Below are 19,091 nucleotides of genomic sequence, written 5' to 3'. Positions count from 1 at the left end.
GTACGTTGGTTCAGCCTAGAATGTTGTGATGTTTTAGTGCGGCTGTAATCAATACCGCACAATTTCCTCATTTCCTGCCATCTCTGCCTTGAGCTCACAGGAAACCAATCTTTTTTTACACCGCAAAAAGAAGTCTATATCTAAGATCGATTCAGTGGAGCTGTAGATCTTCCACATGCATAGGCAGTTACATTTCCATTGCCAAGGAAAGTTCAGTCAACATTTGTGAACACAAGCTAATCTCTGGTATAAAGTCTGGACGAGTGGGAGACTTGATACTCTTTGTTTTCTTTTCTTTATTCTATTACAGAGGTCAAAGCTCTGACACAGAACATTTACTCCTCAGAACATTTCCCATGGCTGCATCCTCTATAACATCTTTCCCTATTGTTTAGGGAGCAGTTCCAGACTTTTTACTTTACTTTTTTTATCCCCGGGCGCTTCACTGCAGCCCACTGCTCACTAAGTTGTAATGTGGATCATAAGAGATTTTACTTCTGAGAAAAAGAAGAAAAAAAAACATTGATCAGATAAAATCAAGGTTTAAATGTTGATATTGTTTATATAATAAATACTAATCACCATACCTAACTCATGTTAGTAACAGGACAAGGTAATATTCTACTTTGAAACTGTGACTTTGAAACTTTTGTCTCAAGACGTTGTTGTTTGGACAAAATTTGGACAAAATTGTTTTAGAAATATGAGTAACACAAAAAAATTTTTTTAAAGTTTCCCGTGCATGATCAGCACACTCAGGCCTGGCCAAGAAGAAGAAGAACTTGATTGGGCAGTCGATTCATATTGAATAGTTTAATATGATGTATGTTTATATGTTAAAAGACTACGTGTAATGATTTGCTTGTTTACTGTTTTATTGATGACGCATACAATTCCATCCAGTAAATATAAATAAGTGATGACTATAGCGCAGCCTATTATTTATAAGAATGGCAAAGTATGCTAAAGTTGTGTAGTTGCACCTTATTATACCTTATTTATACACACAGTCTGAAGTCTAAGTTATTAGTCAGTTATTAGTGCAAAAACAAAGTCACTAAGACAGCGACATCTTGACAGTTGCATGATCAGCACTATTGACAGCTCAGGAGACATTTTATTGTACTCTCACTTATTAAGCTGATTGATATTTGAAAACCTACACAGAAAAAGATGCAATATTTCTAACCAAAACAAATGCTGGAAATGTATAATCTTAGCTGATAACTTGACTTATTGTTGACATATTGTCTTACATTGAAGGAGGCAATATTTGACACTGTCCAGTGACGGAGGGTTCTGAATTCATATTGCCGTAGCATATTGTGAAGGGACGGGAGGGCATCAGAAATGTCCATCACCCCAGGGCCTGAAGTAGCATTAAGGCGCCATGTTTACACAGCAGCAGACGATATACCTGCCCGGTTCTATCGATGCCTCTTAATTCTGCCATGAGCAAACGAAGACGGACAGATCGCAACACTACCAGAAGCACCGCTGATAAACCGGGGCCATCACTCAAGCAGGCAGTGTGGCCCCTTCAGGGGGACGGCTGGGTTTATCACTGACAGTTAGGAGGACAGAAATAGGTGCTGAGTCGGGCTGCATTGTACAACAGCCACACTAATCAAACACCTCAAGATGATACTGAAGAAAGTGCAAATGTGCATCGGCCTGATAATGTCGGTCTCGCTGCTCGTGCTTTTCTAAGCAGACAAGCAATGATGGAGGAGGAAACATAAAAAAAAAAAAACAAAGCAGACAATACCCCAAGTGGAACTGGTGAGATAAGTACAGGAGAGAGACGTGTTATGTTTCAAATAGACAAGGTGTTTAAACAAAAATAGGATAAATCATAAGCATTTTATTGTATCCTAATTTCTCCAGTATCATTTGTATTCAGAAGTTGTCTTTAGTAGTTTTGTGAGACAAAAGTGGATTATAGCTATATTTGACTCATTTGAAGTCTTACACAGACCTAAACTGAGCTCATTTGCAAGTGGAAGTATGCAGCTGATGTGCGTTGATGAACTATGCTTTCAGAAATCCTATGAGAGTACCCTCCTCTGGTTTTATCCAAATGCAATATTGTATATTTGTTCCAATAAACATAGACACAAGTGACCTCTGTAACCTACACCTGTAGTCACTGTCAATAAGATGAGCAAGACAGACGCAAGGACATTCTTCATACACGCACACACACACACACACACACACACACAACATGCCCCTGTGTCTCTGTGGTATGTGTGCGCTTTGGTTGCTTGTGTAGCAATACGCCATGGGCACATTAATTACTGTAGTGCTCCAGAATACCAGTCTACTGTGGCCTCCCGGGGGCACCTTCACTGTACTGCACTCACACACACACACAAACACACACACACACAAAGTAAGAGAGTGTGTTTTGCAATATGCTCAAATGTATAAAATGATTTGCAATAACTAGATTTAGATTTGATACATTTCAGGCTTTCCTGCTAAAAAGATGTGTTTAAGAGCCATAACTGTGAAAAAGTGTTCTGCAGAGACTGCTGTCATAGCGAGGCCTCAGAGACAGTGATGACTCTTCCTCACACTGTTAGCTCTTCAAACATAGTCCTACGAATAGCGCCTCTTAGTCTGCAAACACGCCTAACCTGTGCAAGACCGAATGACTTCACACAGACCCACACGGTCCCAGCACCGCGCTACTCTTTCCATCTCTGGCCACTAGAGAGCAGAGCTCGAGAAGAAAGGTGTGAGATCTCCCTGTCTGCTGCCAAGGTTGAGCCTTGTGTTGACCTTTGTGTTATTAAATACAGCCAAAATGATTAGAGCTATCTCGTCTTATTAATAACCCAAGGCTATCACGATAGCAGCTTGTGTTTTAATGAATTTCTTAAAAATGTATTGAGAAAAGTGGCCTCCAAGGGCAAACACTGAATAAGTGGGGAGGTTAACCTTGCTCGTGGTCCGTAATAGAGGTTGCATACCATGACTGTGCCACTGATCATATCTAGATTTTAAATGTCAAAGTAAATACATATCTTAACATAGGATTCTGCGATAGCAGGGTTTTTATTTTAACCTCTTGTTACAGAGCCAGGTGATCAAGTGAAGTCGTATCAAGGGAGAAAAGGAACGGTCTGTGATGAGCTCAAAGAGTAGCTGCTCAGACTGTTCAGCCCTTTGGCAGCATCCTGCTCGCTGTCTGCTCTTTGTACATGCGCTGTTACAGTAAATCCACTACAACAGCAGCTTTCCGCATGCTAAGCCACCAGTGCCATAGTGATACCACGCGTTACCATGGAGACTGCACATACGTAAGAGGGGGTGTGAGAGAGAGAGAGAATGGGAATGGGGGTTGGATGTTATAGAGCAAGAAACCTTAACTCAAGGTTTCAGAAGAGGATGGGGGATACAATACAGTCATGGCTGACTGACAAACTCATGGCAACGATTGTGTGATCCATCCCACCCTTTTAAGAACCGCAGAGCTGTGTTCAAGACATGAAAGCAAGCAGACAGCCAGTAGACTGAAAACAGAGGACATTAGTCCCATTATTTCTCCCAGCGTGTAAAACAGGATGATCTTCACCTCGGGTACAAACGGTGTAGAGAAAGTGCCCACAAGCCATGCAAGCTAAAAATCAGCGAGGCACAGTTATACATCACATCTTGTGTTTCTATCCAAGTGTCAGAAAGATTTTGAAGATATTTATTAACAGGGTGAATCTTGTCTTTAGTGGCAGTGTGAATAACATAAAACACATCTATTGTTAAACCTCGCTACTTTATTAATAAGACAATATCTGTGTGTGTGAAGCAGTGTGCTCCTCATTAATCCATCAACAATTCCATCTCTCTCGCTTTACAACACCAAAACTAATTAGGAGCAGAAAAAATGCAATGCCTGCCATATTTCATTTAACCTCTCACCATGTGTATAACAACTGGCTTCAAAGACTTCGTCAGCTGATCAACGCTGCCATATTTTCTCTCACACAGGGAAAGAAAAGTGAGATATTTTTGTTTTCCAAGTGAAAGGAACAACATTCTATTTATACATCAATAAAAGCTAAATATGGCACTGAAACATCGAGCTGAAACGGCTTCAGGAGCTGAGCACATTGTGTCTCTGCGCTTGATAATGATACAAATAGATGAAGAGGTGCACTGCTAAGCAATATTCATGCATTAGATGTGTAAATGCAATCTGGCCTGTGCAAGAGTCAGAAAGTGTGACAGTGCAAGAAGAGCTTTATGATCATCTCAGAAAATGACATTTCAAGTCTTCTTTCATGTGTACATATTTATGCAGTTATTTCATTATGTAAGTACAACATTTTGACCACTAACTACAGTAATTGCTGCTAGTGTGATATAATAGGCCACTGACTTTGAGGACATTAAAACATGAGCATGCAATGATGACACTCGGCCATCTTTCTGCTTTTCACTTAATGCTATATATAGTCAGTATTTTGTATACCTTTTTACAAAAAGCGCTTTACAATCTGTTGCTTCTTAATTCAACTGCATGTGCAAACTGTGGGCTTTCACATGCTATAGCTTCTGTGCTCTTTGTGTGTGTGTGTGTGTGTGTGTGTGTGTGTGTGTGTGTGTGTGTGTGTGTGTGTGTGTGTGTGTGTGTGTGTGTGTGTGTGTGAGTGAGAGAGTGTGAGGCTGTAATGATGTGGAGAAATCTCAATCAGAGGCACCAAGCGGTGTGTGAAATGGCCAGAGCACGGAGTTCAGACAGCAGCCTGCTCGGAATGACTAATACTGGACCCGCGATGTGCTCGTATTCCTCCCAGCAAAAGGTTGTAAAACTACAGGCAACAGAGGCTTCCTGTTTCTCTTACCCTATACCCAGCTGACCATTAATTAGCCATCTGGTTCACAATACTGAAGCTGATTATCTCTGATATTAACAAAGTCTGGCTCGTCTTCTTTGTTCCTCAGGTGCCCTGAGCGGGAATATGAAAAAGAGGCAGGTTTATTCAACGCGCGGGATCGGTTACGATACATCGATGCGATGATGTCAGCAAGCTACGCTTTTGTTTAGGCCACTAATGGAAATTGAAATGTAATATCTGTGTGTACGTGCCATGGTTGCAATGTGTGTGGACGTGTCTACCAAGACCATGACCCTGCAGTTCTCAGGTCCCCTGGGGGATTATGGGTGAATCATAGCCAATGTTGTGCTAAAAGTCCCTGTGACTGATTGCTGCGTATGGAGACCTAGACAGTACAAATGCTTTAAACAGCAGCGCGTCTTACAGAACATTGTACGGCTGATTCAATATACAAGACTGAAAACAAGCACAAAAGGCAGAGGACAAAGTTCAAAGCAAATTCCAGGTGTACAGTAATTTAATTTTGTACATGTTGCCTTTTTCTGGGTCGCTGGAGCACACGGTGTCTCATGCAACATTACTTTTCCATCAGCCAGCCGAGGCAGATATAGTGATTGGAAGATAAGATCATGGAGCAGGATGTTTGCACACATGCATGTGTGTGTATAGAATAATTCAACAACCACACATGCATGTACATACATGCATTGTAGACGCACACATACCACAGGCAGCCAGCCCGCCAAATCTAATAGGAGTCTCTGAATGCCTGTTATCAGAACAACATCTAGCATTGCCAGCATCACAACAGGAGGTAGACGGAGGAGGAAATCCAGTGCAAGAGATGCTCCCTTGCCAAAATGGATGATTGAACATTAACATGTTTGACTCGTAGATGGTGAGTCAATGGAAGAAGCCCTTTGGCAATACCATCACGTTGGGAAAGCTGCAGCGAGATGGCGTTTAGGAGTTGAGAGACCGTAAACAACAAAATCACTTTTATTCTCTTTTAAGTTATCCCTCCTCCACTAACCAGAACACACACAGGAAATGGGCTCTTGCCACGGTGAAGAGGGACATCTGGTATCAAAGAGAAATCAAGGAAGTATGCTGCAGCCAAAATATTGAAGCTCAGACTCTCTCAAAGTTTGTATTAATATTAATATTAATATTATTTAAATAACTCCATGCTAATTATACCCTGTCTAGCAAGAACAGTCTTAGTCCCAGAATACAGTAAGTGAAGTGATGTTGTCCTACATATCCTTTCCAGTATGACACATCAAGGAAGGGAATGGAGCGAGATTAAAGGCATCATCTCCAACACCAGCTGGCTTAAACTGTCTACTTACTGATGTAGACACAAAGGAAAGCTCTGAGACTGGCAAGAGAGCACAAGGTCACGCTTGCTTCTTTAAGAGTTGCTAACTTTGGACACATTGTTGTCTTAGTTGATGGACACTTCTTAGCGAGGATGATAAAAGCTTTAACTACGCTATTCTTGGAACTAAATCTGTAGCTGACAAGCTTTCTTGATTTAGAAATGGCAAGTATGCAAGGTTTTAAAGGGGCAGTTACCTCAAAATCTAAAATACACATTTTTCTTTTGGCCCGTAGTGCTATTTATCAATCTGTATTGTTTTTGTATGAGTGGCAGAGTTTTGGAGATATTGGTCATAGAGATGTATGCTGTCTCTCGAATATAATGGGTTTATGGCAATCTGCTGGTTGTGCTCAAAGTCCCTAAAAATGTGCAATGTCTCCTTCCAATAAATCATGACACGGTTACTAAAGAAAATCCATCGACCTTGTTGTGAAAGTTCATGTAGAAACTAAATAGCTCCAGAGGACTAAATACTCTTGATTTTTTGATGAACTCTCCCTTTTTAATTTAGATGAAAACATGTTTCCTCACTGCTTGTCTCGATGTTTATCACATCTTTCATCCAAGTGTTTGTAATAGACCCTGATCTTGTCCATTAACCAGGTCCCCGTCCTCAGAATAACCCCATTACATCTCGTCTGGCCACAATAATAAATGTGGATATTATACAACGAGGTCAAATGTGCAGTGCAGTGAGCTGGGTGTGATCATTAATGAAGCTCATTTAGTCTGGCAACACACTCTTTATTTCCCCTGCCGCCGATGCATTTCGTCGAGGAAAGTATTTGGGGTTCATTCCCCTGACTGTAAAACTGAGAGACAGAGAAGCTGCAGGGATGAGAATAGTTATTCATACAGTGAGCAATAAATGGTTGTAAATGGGTTCCACATCTCTGGCACGACACTTAAGATAAAAATGGTTATCACAGAAAGATGAGAACGTGTGTGAACAAGCCGGTGTGATAGCATGGTTCAGATTGGCATTGATTATTTCAGTGTATTTAAAAGCCCCAACGTTAGGTGTTAGGTGGAGCAGATCGACTGAGCTGGAAATGACACGACAGGAGACGTGACTCCACTTATGGGAGTGGGTGGGTAAATAGGTCATGTTCCCTAGCCAACACAGAGTCTTCCACTTTTCACTTTCAGTCCCGGCGCTTGTTAGTGAAGTCAGCGCACAGAGAAATCAATGGCAACATAATGTCAATGGATGGTAGTGGACCAGCGTTTGGAATATAACTGGTAGGAGGAGCTGTGCCGAGCTGATAGAACCCTACAGTGGGATGAAAAAGTAGGGCAAAACACAGCAGTAAGGCAGGGATGGCTCTCTGTGGTCGGTAGTAGAAACATTATGAGATGCAACACTATTACTGAATAGCATTGGTCTTGGACATAATAATGACGCCTGCAGTAATAACACACAATTATACCTAATCCCTTTGTGTGACACGGGGGGAGGGTATGGCTCAGGCGCAGAGAGAAAAAGGCAGGAGTCCAGTCACGTGAACAAAAGAATCTTTACTGAAAATCTCAAACTCAAAAACACAGGCTGGATAGTGAAGTCACACAGAGGATAAACAACAATCTGGCAGAGGACAAGGGAAAGAATGGAAGCATATATAGGGGGAACCACATGTGTAGGGCATAACCAATCAAGGAGACAGAGGCGTGGCAGGTGGAGGGAATGAGTGATTAGCAGAGACACAAAACTAACAAGGTCTTACATTGTGGACCTTGCATCATGCCAATACATTGACACGAGCCTCCAGCCAATCACTTGGTAACTATACCGGTTACCAAGTATAGACACATCGTACTGTATCTTGGTTTTAAGATTTATTTTGTTTTAAATAAAAAAGGCTTCACAGACATTAGAGACACATATTCACATATTCATATTCAAAGACATTAGAGCATTGAGCTAAGACTACTAAATTACTATCATGCCATTCAGCCAGTGAATACTCTAAAATGCATACGTATAAACAAGTGTCATAAAATGGTGATGAAGAAAAGGACAAAAAGAGTCTGAGGAGGCAAACATGATTTGACGCGCACTAATTTATGTCTATCCATGACTTCAGCATCACTTCTGTTCAGTTGACAGCCAATTAAATGAACATCATGCCTTTGTGTTACTGATGTTATCATTGTATGATTTATTATTTGCTGAGTTCAAGCCAGCTGCTGAGCTGTGGTGTGTTTGTGAACTGCAGTGTGCTGTTGGAAATCAAACCTGGTCTATACACATTGTAATGTCAATCAAAAGAAGTTAGAGCTATACGTGTGCCTCTCAGTATAATGCCAAACGTACAGTAGATGTTAAAAAATGTTTAACAACGTTGCAGTCATACAGCTTTGACAATGTGAATACTATTTCAATTCTGCTGTATCTTTTTACAAAACGGGCTGATAAAAACGGATGGACTGTTATATTAAGCTTTTATTTCTTCTTCTCTTTGATTTAGCTAACAGTTAAATGGGAATGACCCGTTTCCCATGGCTTCTCAAATCCTGCCGTCTTTGGGAACTGCAGTGCAATCTTTGTGTGTCATGTGTGATGTGTGATGTGTACTGTGTACTGTGGGATGTGTACTGTGTACTGTGTAACGTGTGATGTGTAACGTGTGATGTGTAACGTGTGATGTGTACTGTGTACTGTGGGATGTGTACTGTGTAATGTGGGATGTGTACTGTGTACTGTGGGACGTGTACTGTGTAACGTGTTATGTGTACTGTGTAACGTGTGATGTGTACTGTGTGATGTGTAACGTGTGATGTGTACTGTGTAATGTGGGATGTGTACTGTGTACTGTGGGACGTGTACTGTGTAATGTGGGATGTGTACTGTGTAACGTGTGATGTGTAACGTGTGATGTGTAACGTGTGATGTGTACTGTGTACTGTGGGATGTGTACTGTGTAATGTGGGATGTGTACTGTGTACTGTGGGACGTGTACTGTGTAACGTGTTATGTGTACTGTGTAATGTGGGATGTGTACTGTGTACTGTGGGACGTGTACTGTGTAACGTGTTATGTGTACTGTGTAACGTGTGATGTGTAACGTGTGATGTGTAACGTGTGATGTGTACTGTGTACTGTGGGATGTGTACTGTGGGATGTGTACTGTGTAACGTGTGATGTGTACTGTGTAACGTGGGATGTGTACTGTGTACTGTGGGACGTGTACTGTGTAACGTGTTATGTGTACTGTGTAACGTGTGATGTGTACTGTGTACTGTGGGATGTGGGATGTGTACTGTGGGACGTGTACTGTGTACTGTGGGATGTGTACTGTGGGATGTGTACTGTGGGATGTGTACTGTGGGATGTGTACTGTGGGATGTGTGTGTACTGTGGGATGTGTACTGTGGGATGTGTGTGTACTGTGGGATGTGTACTGTGAGATGTGTACTGAGTACTGTGGGATGTGTACTGTGTACTGTGGGATGTGTACTGAGTACTGTGGGATGTGTACTGTGTACTGTGGGATGTGTACTGAGTACTGTGGGATGTGTACTGTGTACTGTGGGATGTGTACTGTGGGATGTGTACTGTGGGATGCGGGATGTGTGTGGTATAGCCCTGATGAGAGAAGGGATCTTAGGGACTTTCCGAGGGTTCTAAGACTCTATGGCTCGCAAGACCCACCTGTTTATAGGAGAGGATTGGTTGTGTATACCGTATGTAACCTACTGTTGTATTTTTGTGCTTGTTTTGATATCTTTGTGAGGACCAAATTCAGTTTAAAAAACCATCATAGTGAGGACATTTCTGCATTGTGAGAACGTGTTGGCACAGTCCTCACTGCTTCAAAGGACGGTTAAGTCCTGGTGTGTCCTTTAGTTGTGTCCATAAAGGATAGGGGCTAGAATGCATTATGGCTGTGTATGCAGACATTTGTGGGGATCAACTTCATGTGTCTTGCTTGATAAAGCTATTGATTCCTCCCCAACGACTCCGGCAGCATGCTCGGTAGTATCTTTGTATTTACCACTGCAGAATACAGAGAATCGGACTGAGGTTTAGTGTCTTCTGTGGATGACTGATTAAATAATTACATACATTGTCCATTGGTCTCTCTGGGCTCCTTCATCTATCAGGTCCTACAACCAGATTGGCCAATGTGGCGGGCGATGAGTCAGAGGTCATGCTTTAACATGATTGAATGATTGCAGTGAGCCTTCTGCTACAGATTGAAGGATCAGTACAAATGATTGTGGGCCCATATTATATTAAGAAAGTTAAGTTCCCCAAGCAGCACAGCTACTGTGGTATTTTGTGTCTGAGGCTCTTTTGAAAGAGTAGCTGCTGTAAACATGCACTCATATTCAACAAGTCAGAACAAGTTTGTCCCAGTACTGCTAGATTAGATTAATAGGACTCTGGGCATGACCTATGACACGCACTATCCAGGGTCAATGTGGGTGTTTGCAAATGAGTATACAACATGTGGGGATTAGGACATAATAACCAATGCTTTGGCTTGTTGGAGGGCACAGATTAGAGATGGGAGGCTGCGTGTCACTGGCCTGTTGTAAAGATGGTTTACGCATGATCATCTATCTGTACGGCTGAAGGACTTCCTCCCTTCCTGTCTGATTGCTCCCTATTACATCATACTGAACATGCATCCGAGGCCTGTGACATCCGACTAACACACCAGCAGAGCCAAGAGCCATTCTTAGTATTGTCACCATTATAGTGAGGAGGCACTCATTTCAATACGACACGTAGTTGCCTTTTTTGGTTCACGTTGTAGCACTCTGACCCGTGAAGACCTTATGAAGACAGGGTTTTTTAACCTTTTGAGAAAACATGAGAGAGAGAGAGAGCGAGTGGGGGAGACAGGGGGAAGAAGAAGGGAGACGAGAGAGGCGGATGTGAATGTGAATGTGAATGCTGGCCGGGCCTGACAAGATGTTCAATGTCTAACTATCTCTCCAGCAAGGGGATTAGCCAGCTAACACTAATGGCTGACATAAGGCTGCAGTCCCTGGAGAACAGACGCACACACATGCACACAGTCTCCTCATTTCAGTAATGTTGCTCTGTGTGTCGTTTGCCTTCATGACATTAGTGTGTGTGTTTGTGTGTGAGCATGCAGCCTGCCGTGTCTCACCAGCGCCTGTGTGTCTCTTTGTGGTTTATTTAGTCCAATGCCTCAGCCTGCTTGGTTGCTCGCATACATGCTGCAAAATTAGATCTGGATTGAAGATAATGACTCGGGGGGGCGGGGGGGGGGGCTCGTGTCCTGATGTGAGACAACCAGCTGAGGGTGTGTCTGTGAGAACTATGAAGAACAACAACGCTGTATGACACAGAAGCTCTGCTGGAGCTTGTTGGAGGTGAAAGTGACTTAGTTCCATCAGTGCTTGTTGGACAAACACCTGCAGAGGGTGATGGAGGAGCACTGTGCACTTTTTAACACATGCTGGAGGGAACTGATGAATGGGAGAGGACTGCCAAGAGAGAACTCTCTTTGACAGTTGAAGAATGATCATTTCATTAACAACATGCATTATTTATGTCGGACCCATCTATTGCTCTGGCACATACATTTACAATGACCTCTTTTTAGGCATGAATGTCATTGTAATTAATAAAAGATCTATGTGATGATACTTGAGAGTATTTTAACTATGACACATATGTGCACACCTGCCTATATAATACACTACTTAGCTGTATAAAGCTGTGTTGGGGTAGGGTTACGCAAACCTATCGGGGGTGAAACCCAAAACTCTGTGAGCATAATTGCAGAATAGCAATGTAAACAGCCCTAGTAACACATCATCATAATGATTAAATATCGTGGGGATGCTTTAGCTGTTTTTCACAGTATCTGCTGTTCCAAAGTTGGACAGCACACAGACCACTGAGTCGGGATAAAGCAACTGTGAAATAGTCTGGGCACTTTCCAGACATTTAACCACCATTGACATGGAAGTAAACAAACAAACTGAGTCTCTAGTGAAGCACACAAAAATCCAACCAAGAAAGGCTTGTTGGGGAAAGAAGCGGCATAGCATCTAACATGACTGGCGCTACAAGTCTGATCACATTCTTGACCAAAGGTTCTTTAATGTAAGCCAGACTACTTTTATCCAACATCTAACCGTATCCCTGAACAGTACGTTTAATCCATGTATGTGGAGGGCGGCAGTACTTTTCTGGTTCTCTTGTGGGGCTGTCAGGCGACATGATGGGAGAAATTGGGTGTCTGGATGAATCCTTGACAACATTGGCCTTGGCCGGCTGGCACATTACTCAATGCTCCCTGAGATAAATCAATCAAGGTCTTTACATAACCCCGCCAGCCCCCAAGATGACCCTCAAACTCTCTGTAAGTGTTGGTTATTCACTGCAAGTCTTTTGGCAAAGTTGACCATAATTCAGCAAACACACTAATTAATAGTGTGTCACAACCTGGCTCCTAGGCTAAGACAAATACGGCAAAGACACAACAGCTGATTGGAACGTAAAGTGTTTATTGAAACTTAATAAAGAAATAGTTAACGTTATGGAGTCACTAACATCAGTAGTGTCAACATGAATGCGTGTGTAATGGAGTGAAACCAAAACCAAAGTAACCCGCAGCAGCGTTCCGGGCCCACTCCATATGACGGAGAGAAAACCTGTGCCCAGCAACGCGAGAGCGCAAGGCTTTTATGCCCTCTCTGTTCTCGGACCAGGTAATCTGCTCTCTAGGGACACAAGCATACATAGTAATTAGGGACCGTCATATTAAAATTGACAAATAGAGGTCTGGTCTGTCCATTCAATAAAGTGTGAGGTTTATTAAGACCACCGTTTGGAGAGAGAGAGAGAGAGAGAGAGCATTAGGGTCTGAGTGCAGGGAGGTTATAGATTCAGTATGTGTTCACATTTATTATGTTATCTACTAAATATCTTCTCCCTAATAAGTGACATTATTTTGTGTGTATCTGTAATCTCTCTCCTGGCAGCCGTTTGGAGATACTTTGCGAGACTCCCATTAGTGTGGCGCTGACTCAGCAGTGTGCCTCATTGCCCCAATTAAATAGCGTATTGCTTGTTTACTCTGGGGGAAACTTACACACTTGCTTGTGTCACAGTTGCTATAACCTACTCTAGAGATGGTTCATGTTTAGCTCTGATTTAGAGCTGGTCAGTAGTTAGAAACAGGAATTCTACTGAGTAAAACAATAATAAGTTATGACCATCAGTGACATAAACTGGGATTTCAGGGTCAAAGTGAGTAAAGCTGCTAATGTCTATGTGGCGTATTAAACAGTATATTGCTACTGTAACTGCGTCTTTTTACTCAGTAAATAGCAATCCTTCTACAAATTATGTAATGTATAACCATCAAAGCATGCATACAAACGTGACATAAGAATTTAGAGTGACCATTCCAAATATTCATTCATAACTGATTCACAACATTTCTGAACAGAATAGTCAGTCTGTTTGGCTGTTGTTAATTCACGAGCAGTGGACCTGGGATGCGGAGGCGAATACGTGAGAATTGTTAATAAAATAGATGCTGCTGGAATGTAATAGGCAACTTCAGTGTCCTTCACTTCTCTGCTGGTCTCCTGAGTAGTTTCTCATTAATGTTGTCAGAAACACCCACTCCTCCTGTTTCTTTGTGCCTTTACATTAAGCCCCAGCCAGGCCCGAAATGACCACTGTGTCAACCTTTCTGCCTTAATCTGAGTCAAGATTTTGTTCTCGTGTAAGTTTGACGTTATAAGAACATGTTCACTTGTGCACGTGGATGTCAACTCGTTTACGCTTACAAGTGATAACCAAGCGGAGGTGTTGATTACATTACGCCCTTTTCTATTTCACATATTTTATAACAGTGACATTCCACTTCAGAAAGGCTGACGTTTAATAAGCAATGTGAACGAGGATCGTAAAACACTGCTCTTTTATACATTATTTGACACAGATATTGTCTCACTGAGTCTTTAATTATTATCTTCTTCTTCTTCTTATCAGCTGTTAAAATACATTGTTCACTCACTCTAAAGTCTCGGCTCCAGCTAAAACTTTGACATGTGGCTAAATGCACGCTTGTAGGCAACCATAGAGGTCAGGTAAGCGCAGCAGAACGAATGTGACATTGACGCTCTCCTCCCAGCCTCGTCTCTCCAGGCACCAAATCACATTATCATATGCATTATTTATTCATGCGTGGTCTATTTATGTATTGACTCAGACAAACAGAGTTGTTGCTTTTCATGCCGAAAGAAAGAAAATTAAACAAGCTATTATTAGAGCATGAGTGCACCTGAGGCTGCATGTTTGTCTCTTGTCAACATTGCAGTAGTGTGCAGGACTCGGTGAGACACTGCAATGGGATACTTTGTTATGAGGAGCGATGCTCGCCCACACCTCCAAATGTAATTGCGCTCTGTCGACTTTGTGCTGCATCACCACCATGCATTTAACATCGAGTGTGGGAAATGAATGGGGCTACGATACATCCCTCTTGTTCCTCTGCTTACACTTTCATGGCTCAGTGAGCAGCAGATGAGTTATTTTGTCAATAAGGCTGAAACCAATTAGATAGTGGCCTGAATGTCAAGCAACAGGTGCTGGACTTCATTCTGTCTGTAAGAGACATATCGCCTCACTGACTTCATTATATTGCTTTTAGATGGAGCATCCTGGAGTTCCCGGTTGGTTGTGGCGAACGCAAACACTTGTGATTGCCTCACGTTGGCCTGCACGTCCCTGCTGTCGGCCTGCACCGTGAACACTTTGAATTAAAATAATTCCTTCTCACAACTGCATTACCGTGCACAACATAAACTTCATAAAGTAATAGTGAAACAAAATGAGTTATGATGAATTACTATTCGAGCAAGATTCACATTTCTGCAAGCGTTGGTGAAAGGAACCGATACAAAAGGCTGCAGAGGGTTGGAAGCCCTACCAAAAGGTCAGCAGTAATGTGAGTTATTATGCAGCTTGCAGATGAAGGATATAAAACACACAAAAGGTTAGGTTAATTCTCAAGTGTCTCAAAACATAATTTTATGAACAAAATGACAATGTGCTGGAGGTCAAAATCCACAGTGCTTGTTCTCAGTCGTCTGAGTTATCTAAATCAAGTGAGTGGAAACACAAAGAGAACATTTTGTAATGAAAAGACTAACTTTGGAAGATGATTCGACCGTTTGGGCTTTCGGTTTTATTGTTGGTGCTGAAAACAGCTGGGTCAACCATAACTCCTTACAGATCAATTCTGACAACTTATCGGAAGATTCACTCGGGACAGCCCCATTCATTTCCAACCTTTTTAATATTAGTGGGAATCAGACAAATGCTCACATAATTCTGACAAATAACCAAATTACCAGAGGTTTCTGATCGCATTGAATTGTTTCCTCTCTGTGACATTATATTTCTATTTCTAAGTCGTTTGGCATTTTAAACGTCATTGTGTTACAAATGAAAACATACACATACTGCTCATGCCTTATACCTCTGTGTTTACATCTCGTTATGGATATCTGTCTGTCTGTGGCCTGAAACTATAAACACCAAGTCTTGCAGTCGTCTGAATTATGAATGGGATATTTACACAGATCGGGTTGTTGTTGCTGTGGAGAAACAGAACAGAGCCAAAGAGAGAGAGAAAACAGAAGCAGAGGGAAGAGAGATTGATTTGAGAATTAAAAGGAATCGAGAGGTGGTGACACAGACTGAGCCAAAGAGCGTGTCAAAGTGAATTCCAAGATAGATGCCCAACTGTCTGACCAACTGATTGACAGCGGGCCGCACACATAGGATCCTCCTCAGGATGCAGGAAGCAAGTCTAGTGCTCTCTGACTGTGTTCTTATGCTCCCTGCAGCTCCACAGAGATGAACCGATATGATTTGAACTCATCCTTTGGGGTGCCAGAGCCCAAGCCTGTGTGCTGCCGATGTGTTGTTCCGACAAGTACATCTCCAGTGACTGTTGAAACCAATATCTTGGCTCTCTGTATCAGCCACCTCAATGCTGCTGGGATATGCATCAGAATTGGACTAAGAGGAAATGATACGGCAGATAACCGACTCTGCCAACGCCACGTTAGAGCTTGCTTTAATGTTTGTACCTTTCAGAGCACTTGTCAGTTTGGCGACTCATCTATACAGCAGCAGACACACTCCAGCATCTCCACTGAACACACGTCAACAACATTATAGAAACACTGCCTTTTACTGCTTATAGATTAATAGAGACAACCAACCAGAGTTCCTGACTCTCTGTGGCGCAATCCACTGTGACTTACAAACTTTATTTAACATGGAGCGAAATTATGGCACTCATTAAAATCATCAAGAAGTGCAACACAAAGCAGTTGGATTTTTGTTGCCATGGTAACATTGTGACGAGGCTGACTTCACTTCTCAGATCTCTCAAAACATACAACCATCTTGTTTTCATTTAATATCGAATACCATTTCCTGTGCAAATATATCAACTTCTACTATTTCAATATGTATGTTGTGTTTACTTGTTATTTACACGTATTGGCAAGAATATTAGCAAACAGCTCTGTATTGTGTGTGTGTGTGTGTGTGTGCGTGTGTGTGTGTGTGTGTGTGTGTGTGGGCCACACATGGTTACACAAAGTTTCCATCTGCATGATGCATCAACATTAATGACGTCTTCACAAACAGCTGACGTAACAGCTGTAGTCTTTCCTCCATCCTTCGTAAATTCAGTCACGTCCAACTGGAGTTGCAGCCAAACTGAATAATACATCTGTACTTTTCTAGCCAGACCTCCACTAGTATTCTACTGCTTTATCTCCCTCTCTTTCTCTCTCACAAGGATACGTGCATGTGCTTGAGTCCTTCAGCAGGAACACAGACATCTATCAACAGGTTAACTGATGTGTAAGTGTAGCACTACGGTACCGAACGTGGTCCTCTTTTAGATGCAACAGAAGACATACCAATACATTGCAGTAAACATATCAGGAGCAAGATAATTCATATCTTACCTATCAGGAAGTCTGCAAAGGAAAGCAATTTCTACAATCTTTGCACTCTTATTGAGGGATAGATGAGGCAGTCAAAGAGCCTGAGTGCCAGACAGTGCAGGGTATGGAAGCATGCTTGGAGTAGGAGCAGGATCGTTTTTTTAATTGTTACTTTACTGCGTGTCCTAACTGTACAAACGTTGATGACATACACTGTAAGGTATGCATGCAGGCGTATCTTCATGCTGCTACAAGCACAACACATGTGGAAATAGAGGTTGGGGTAAAGGGGAACAAGGTTGTAGTAGGAGGGGAGGAAGGGAAGGATGGAAGGAAGCACTGAGAGGGTAAGATACAGCCATCACTGGGAGCACAGGGAACAAGAGAGGAGGGGCAGGAGGAGGGAGGGAGGGGGGGGGGGGGGGGGGGGGGGGGGGGGATTTCTGACTTGCAGTCCGTAGCGGAGTAGTTCACTATTTAGTCATGAATATGTAACATTTGAATCTCACATTGTCTTCAAGACAAGAAGATAAAAGCGCTTCACCTTTTTTGTTCTACGAGGCCAGTTGAGGTGGAAGCGCACACTGAGATTACCCAGTCATTGAACTCATTAGGGCAGCAGCTGCTATTACCCCTTTTATGTTTGCACTTTGTTTGGGTCTGTGCACGTGCCTCAGGGTGGCCATGACCGAGTTAATGGTTTGGGGTAGCGAGGGGTGGGAGGGGCTACAGATGATGTGCTCCTCACTCAGTCCAACGTAAGAGGTGTGCAGGCAGACGCACACTCACACATACTCACACACTCACACATTACAAACCAAGGCTGGAGGATCCCAGGGAGAGATGACCTCCTACAGGTTATTTGCAAGCAAACATGCCCGTAAGCATTCAGTCTTATACTATGCACAAACACACATATACACACACACACACACACACACACACACAAGCGCTTGCACTTCCGTACACTGATGCGCTCGTTCGTGCACAATCACACGCATGCTAGAAAGCGGCAGAAGCACACCAGATGCTCTCGAAAAATGAGACAGGCATAAAAGACAGGACTCTTAGTTTGAAGGGGCGGAGAACTATCAGTTCACACAGAATATGAGAGAGAGGGGAAAACAAGATGGGAGTGGGCAGGGGATACGTGGAGCATCAGCAAATCAAAACAAGGAGGGGATGCGATCAAACCTTCGGGTTCTGTGCTCTCTTTCTTGGTGACTTGCTTCAGCGGGCAGCAGAAGATTTCGTGACACTTAGCACGAAAGGGGGACCCTTTACTCCTTATATCCGCAGAGTGGATGGAGTCCTGCCGTAACATAATGTACTCCTGGGTACCTGGGGCAGCGTCATCCTGGACTGCGGTGGTGCCATAACAGAATGAACTGGGGTTAGAAAACTCACCACACAAAAGCAAACAACAGCAAAAACACAAGGCAGAAACACAGGCAAATAATAATACGTCACATATTGGCTACAGCTAATGGCTTTAAACAACAGTAATACAGCACAGAGTGACAGGGAGAGAAGGAAGAGAGAGAGTGAAGGGAGAGCAGGAGGAGAGAGAAGGAAGAGAGAGAAGGAAGGGAGAGAAGGAAGAGAGAGAATAAGAAAGAAATAGACAGGCTTAGATCAAGAACACCAAGTTCACAAAACTAATCAAATTATACACAACAAATATATCCTGTGTCACTAAAAAGTGATCAGATAACACAAGGAAAAGGAAAAGGGGAAACAATTATGTTCAAAGTCAGTGTTATGGCAGACACAGATCCATGAGCCGCTGCGCTTTAAAGAGGTGACTGTCGGGCCGGTAGAGGAGTGAAAAGTTGTTCGATGTTCAGGCCGAGCATGCAGTCTGCTGCTGTGTGCAGTATAGTCGGCACCAC

At 42.6% G+C, this 19,091-nt stretch overlaps 1 protein-coding gene across 1 annotated transcript in view; it reads right to left on the bottom strand.

Annotated features, from left to right (window-relative positions):
* fgf13a (fibroblast growth factor 13a) overlaps positions 1–18,556 on the bottom strand; it is a 42,742-nt gene extending 24,186 nt beyond the window's left edge. Inside the window, exon 1 of the mRNA XM_034543359.1 lies at positions 18,394–18,556. Coding sequence (XP_034399250.1) covers positions 18,394–18,523 — 130 coding nt within the window. The 5' untranslated portion in view covers positions 18,524–18,556. The remainder of the gene's footprint in view (positions 1–18,393) is intronic.
* Between the last annotated feature and the right edge of the window lie 535 nt (positions 18,557–19,091).

This window comes from Cyclopterus lumpus, chromosome 10 (assembly GCF_009769545.1).
Source record: "Cyclopterus lumpus isolate fCycLum1 chromosome 10, fCycLum1.pri, whole genome shotgun sequence".
NCBI classification, from domain to species: Eukaryota; Metazoa; Chordata; class Actinopteri; order Perciformes; family Cyclopteridae; genus Cyclopterus; species Cyclopterus lumpus.
Note: the sequence above shows the minus strand (reverse complement) of the source record. Positions and strands in the feature narration are given on the sequence as shown.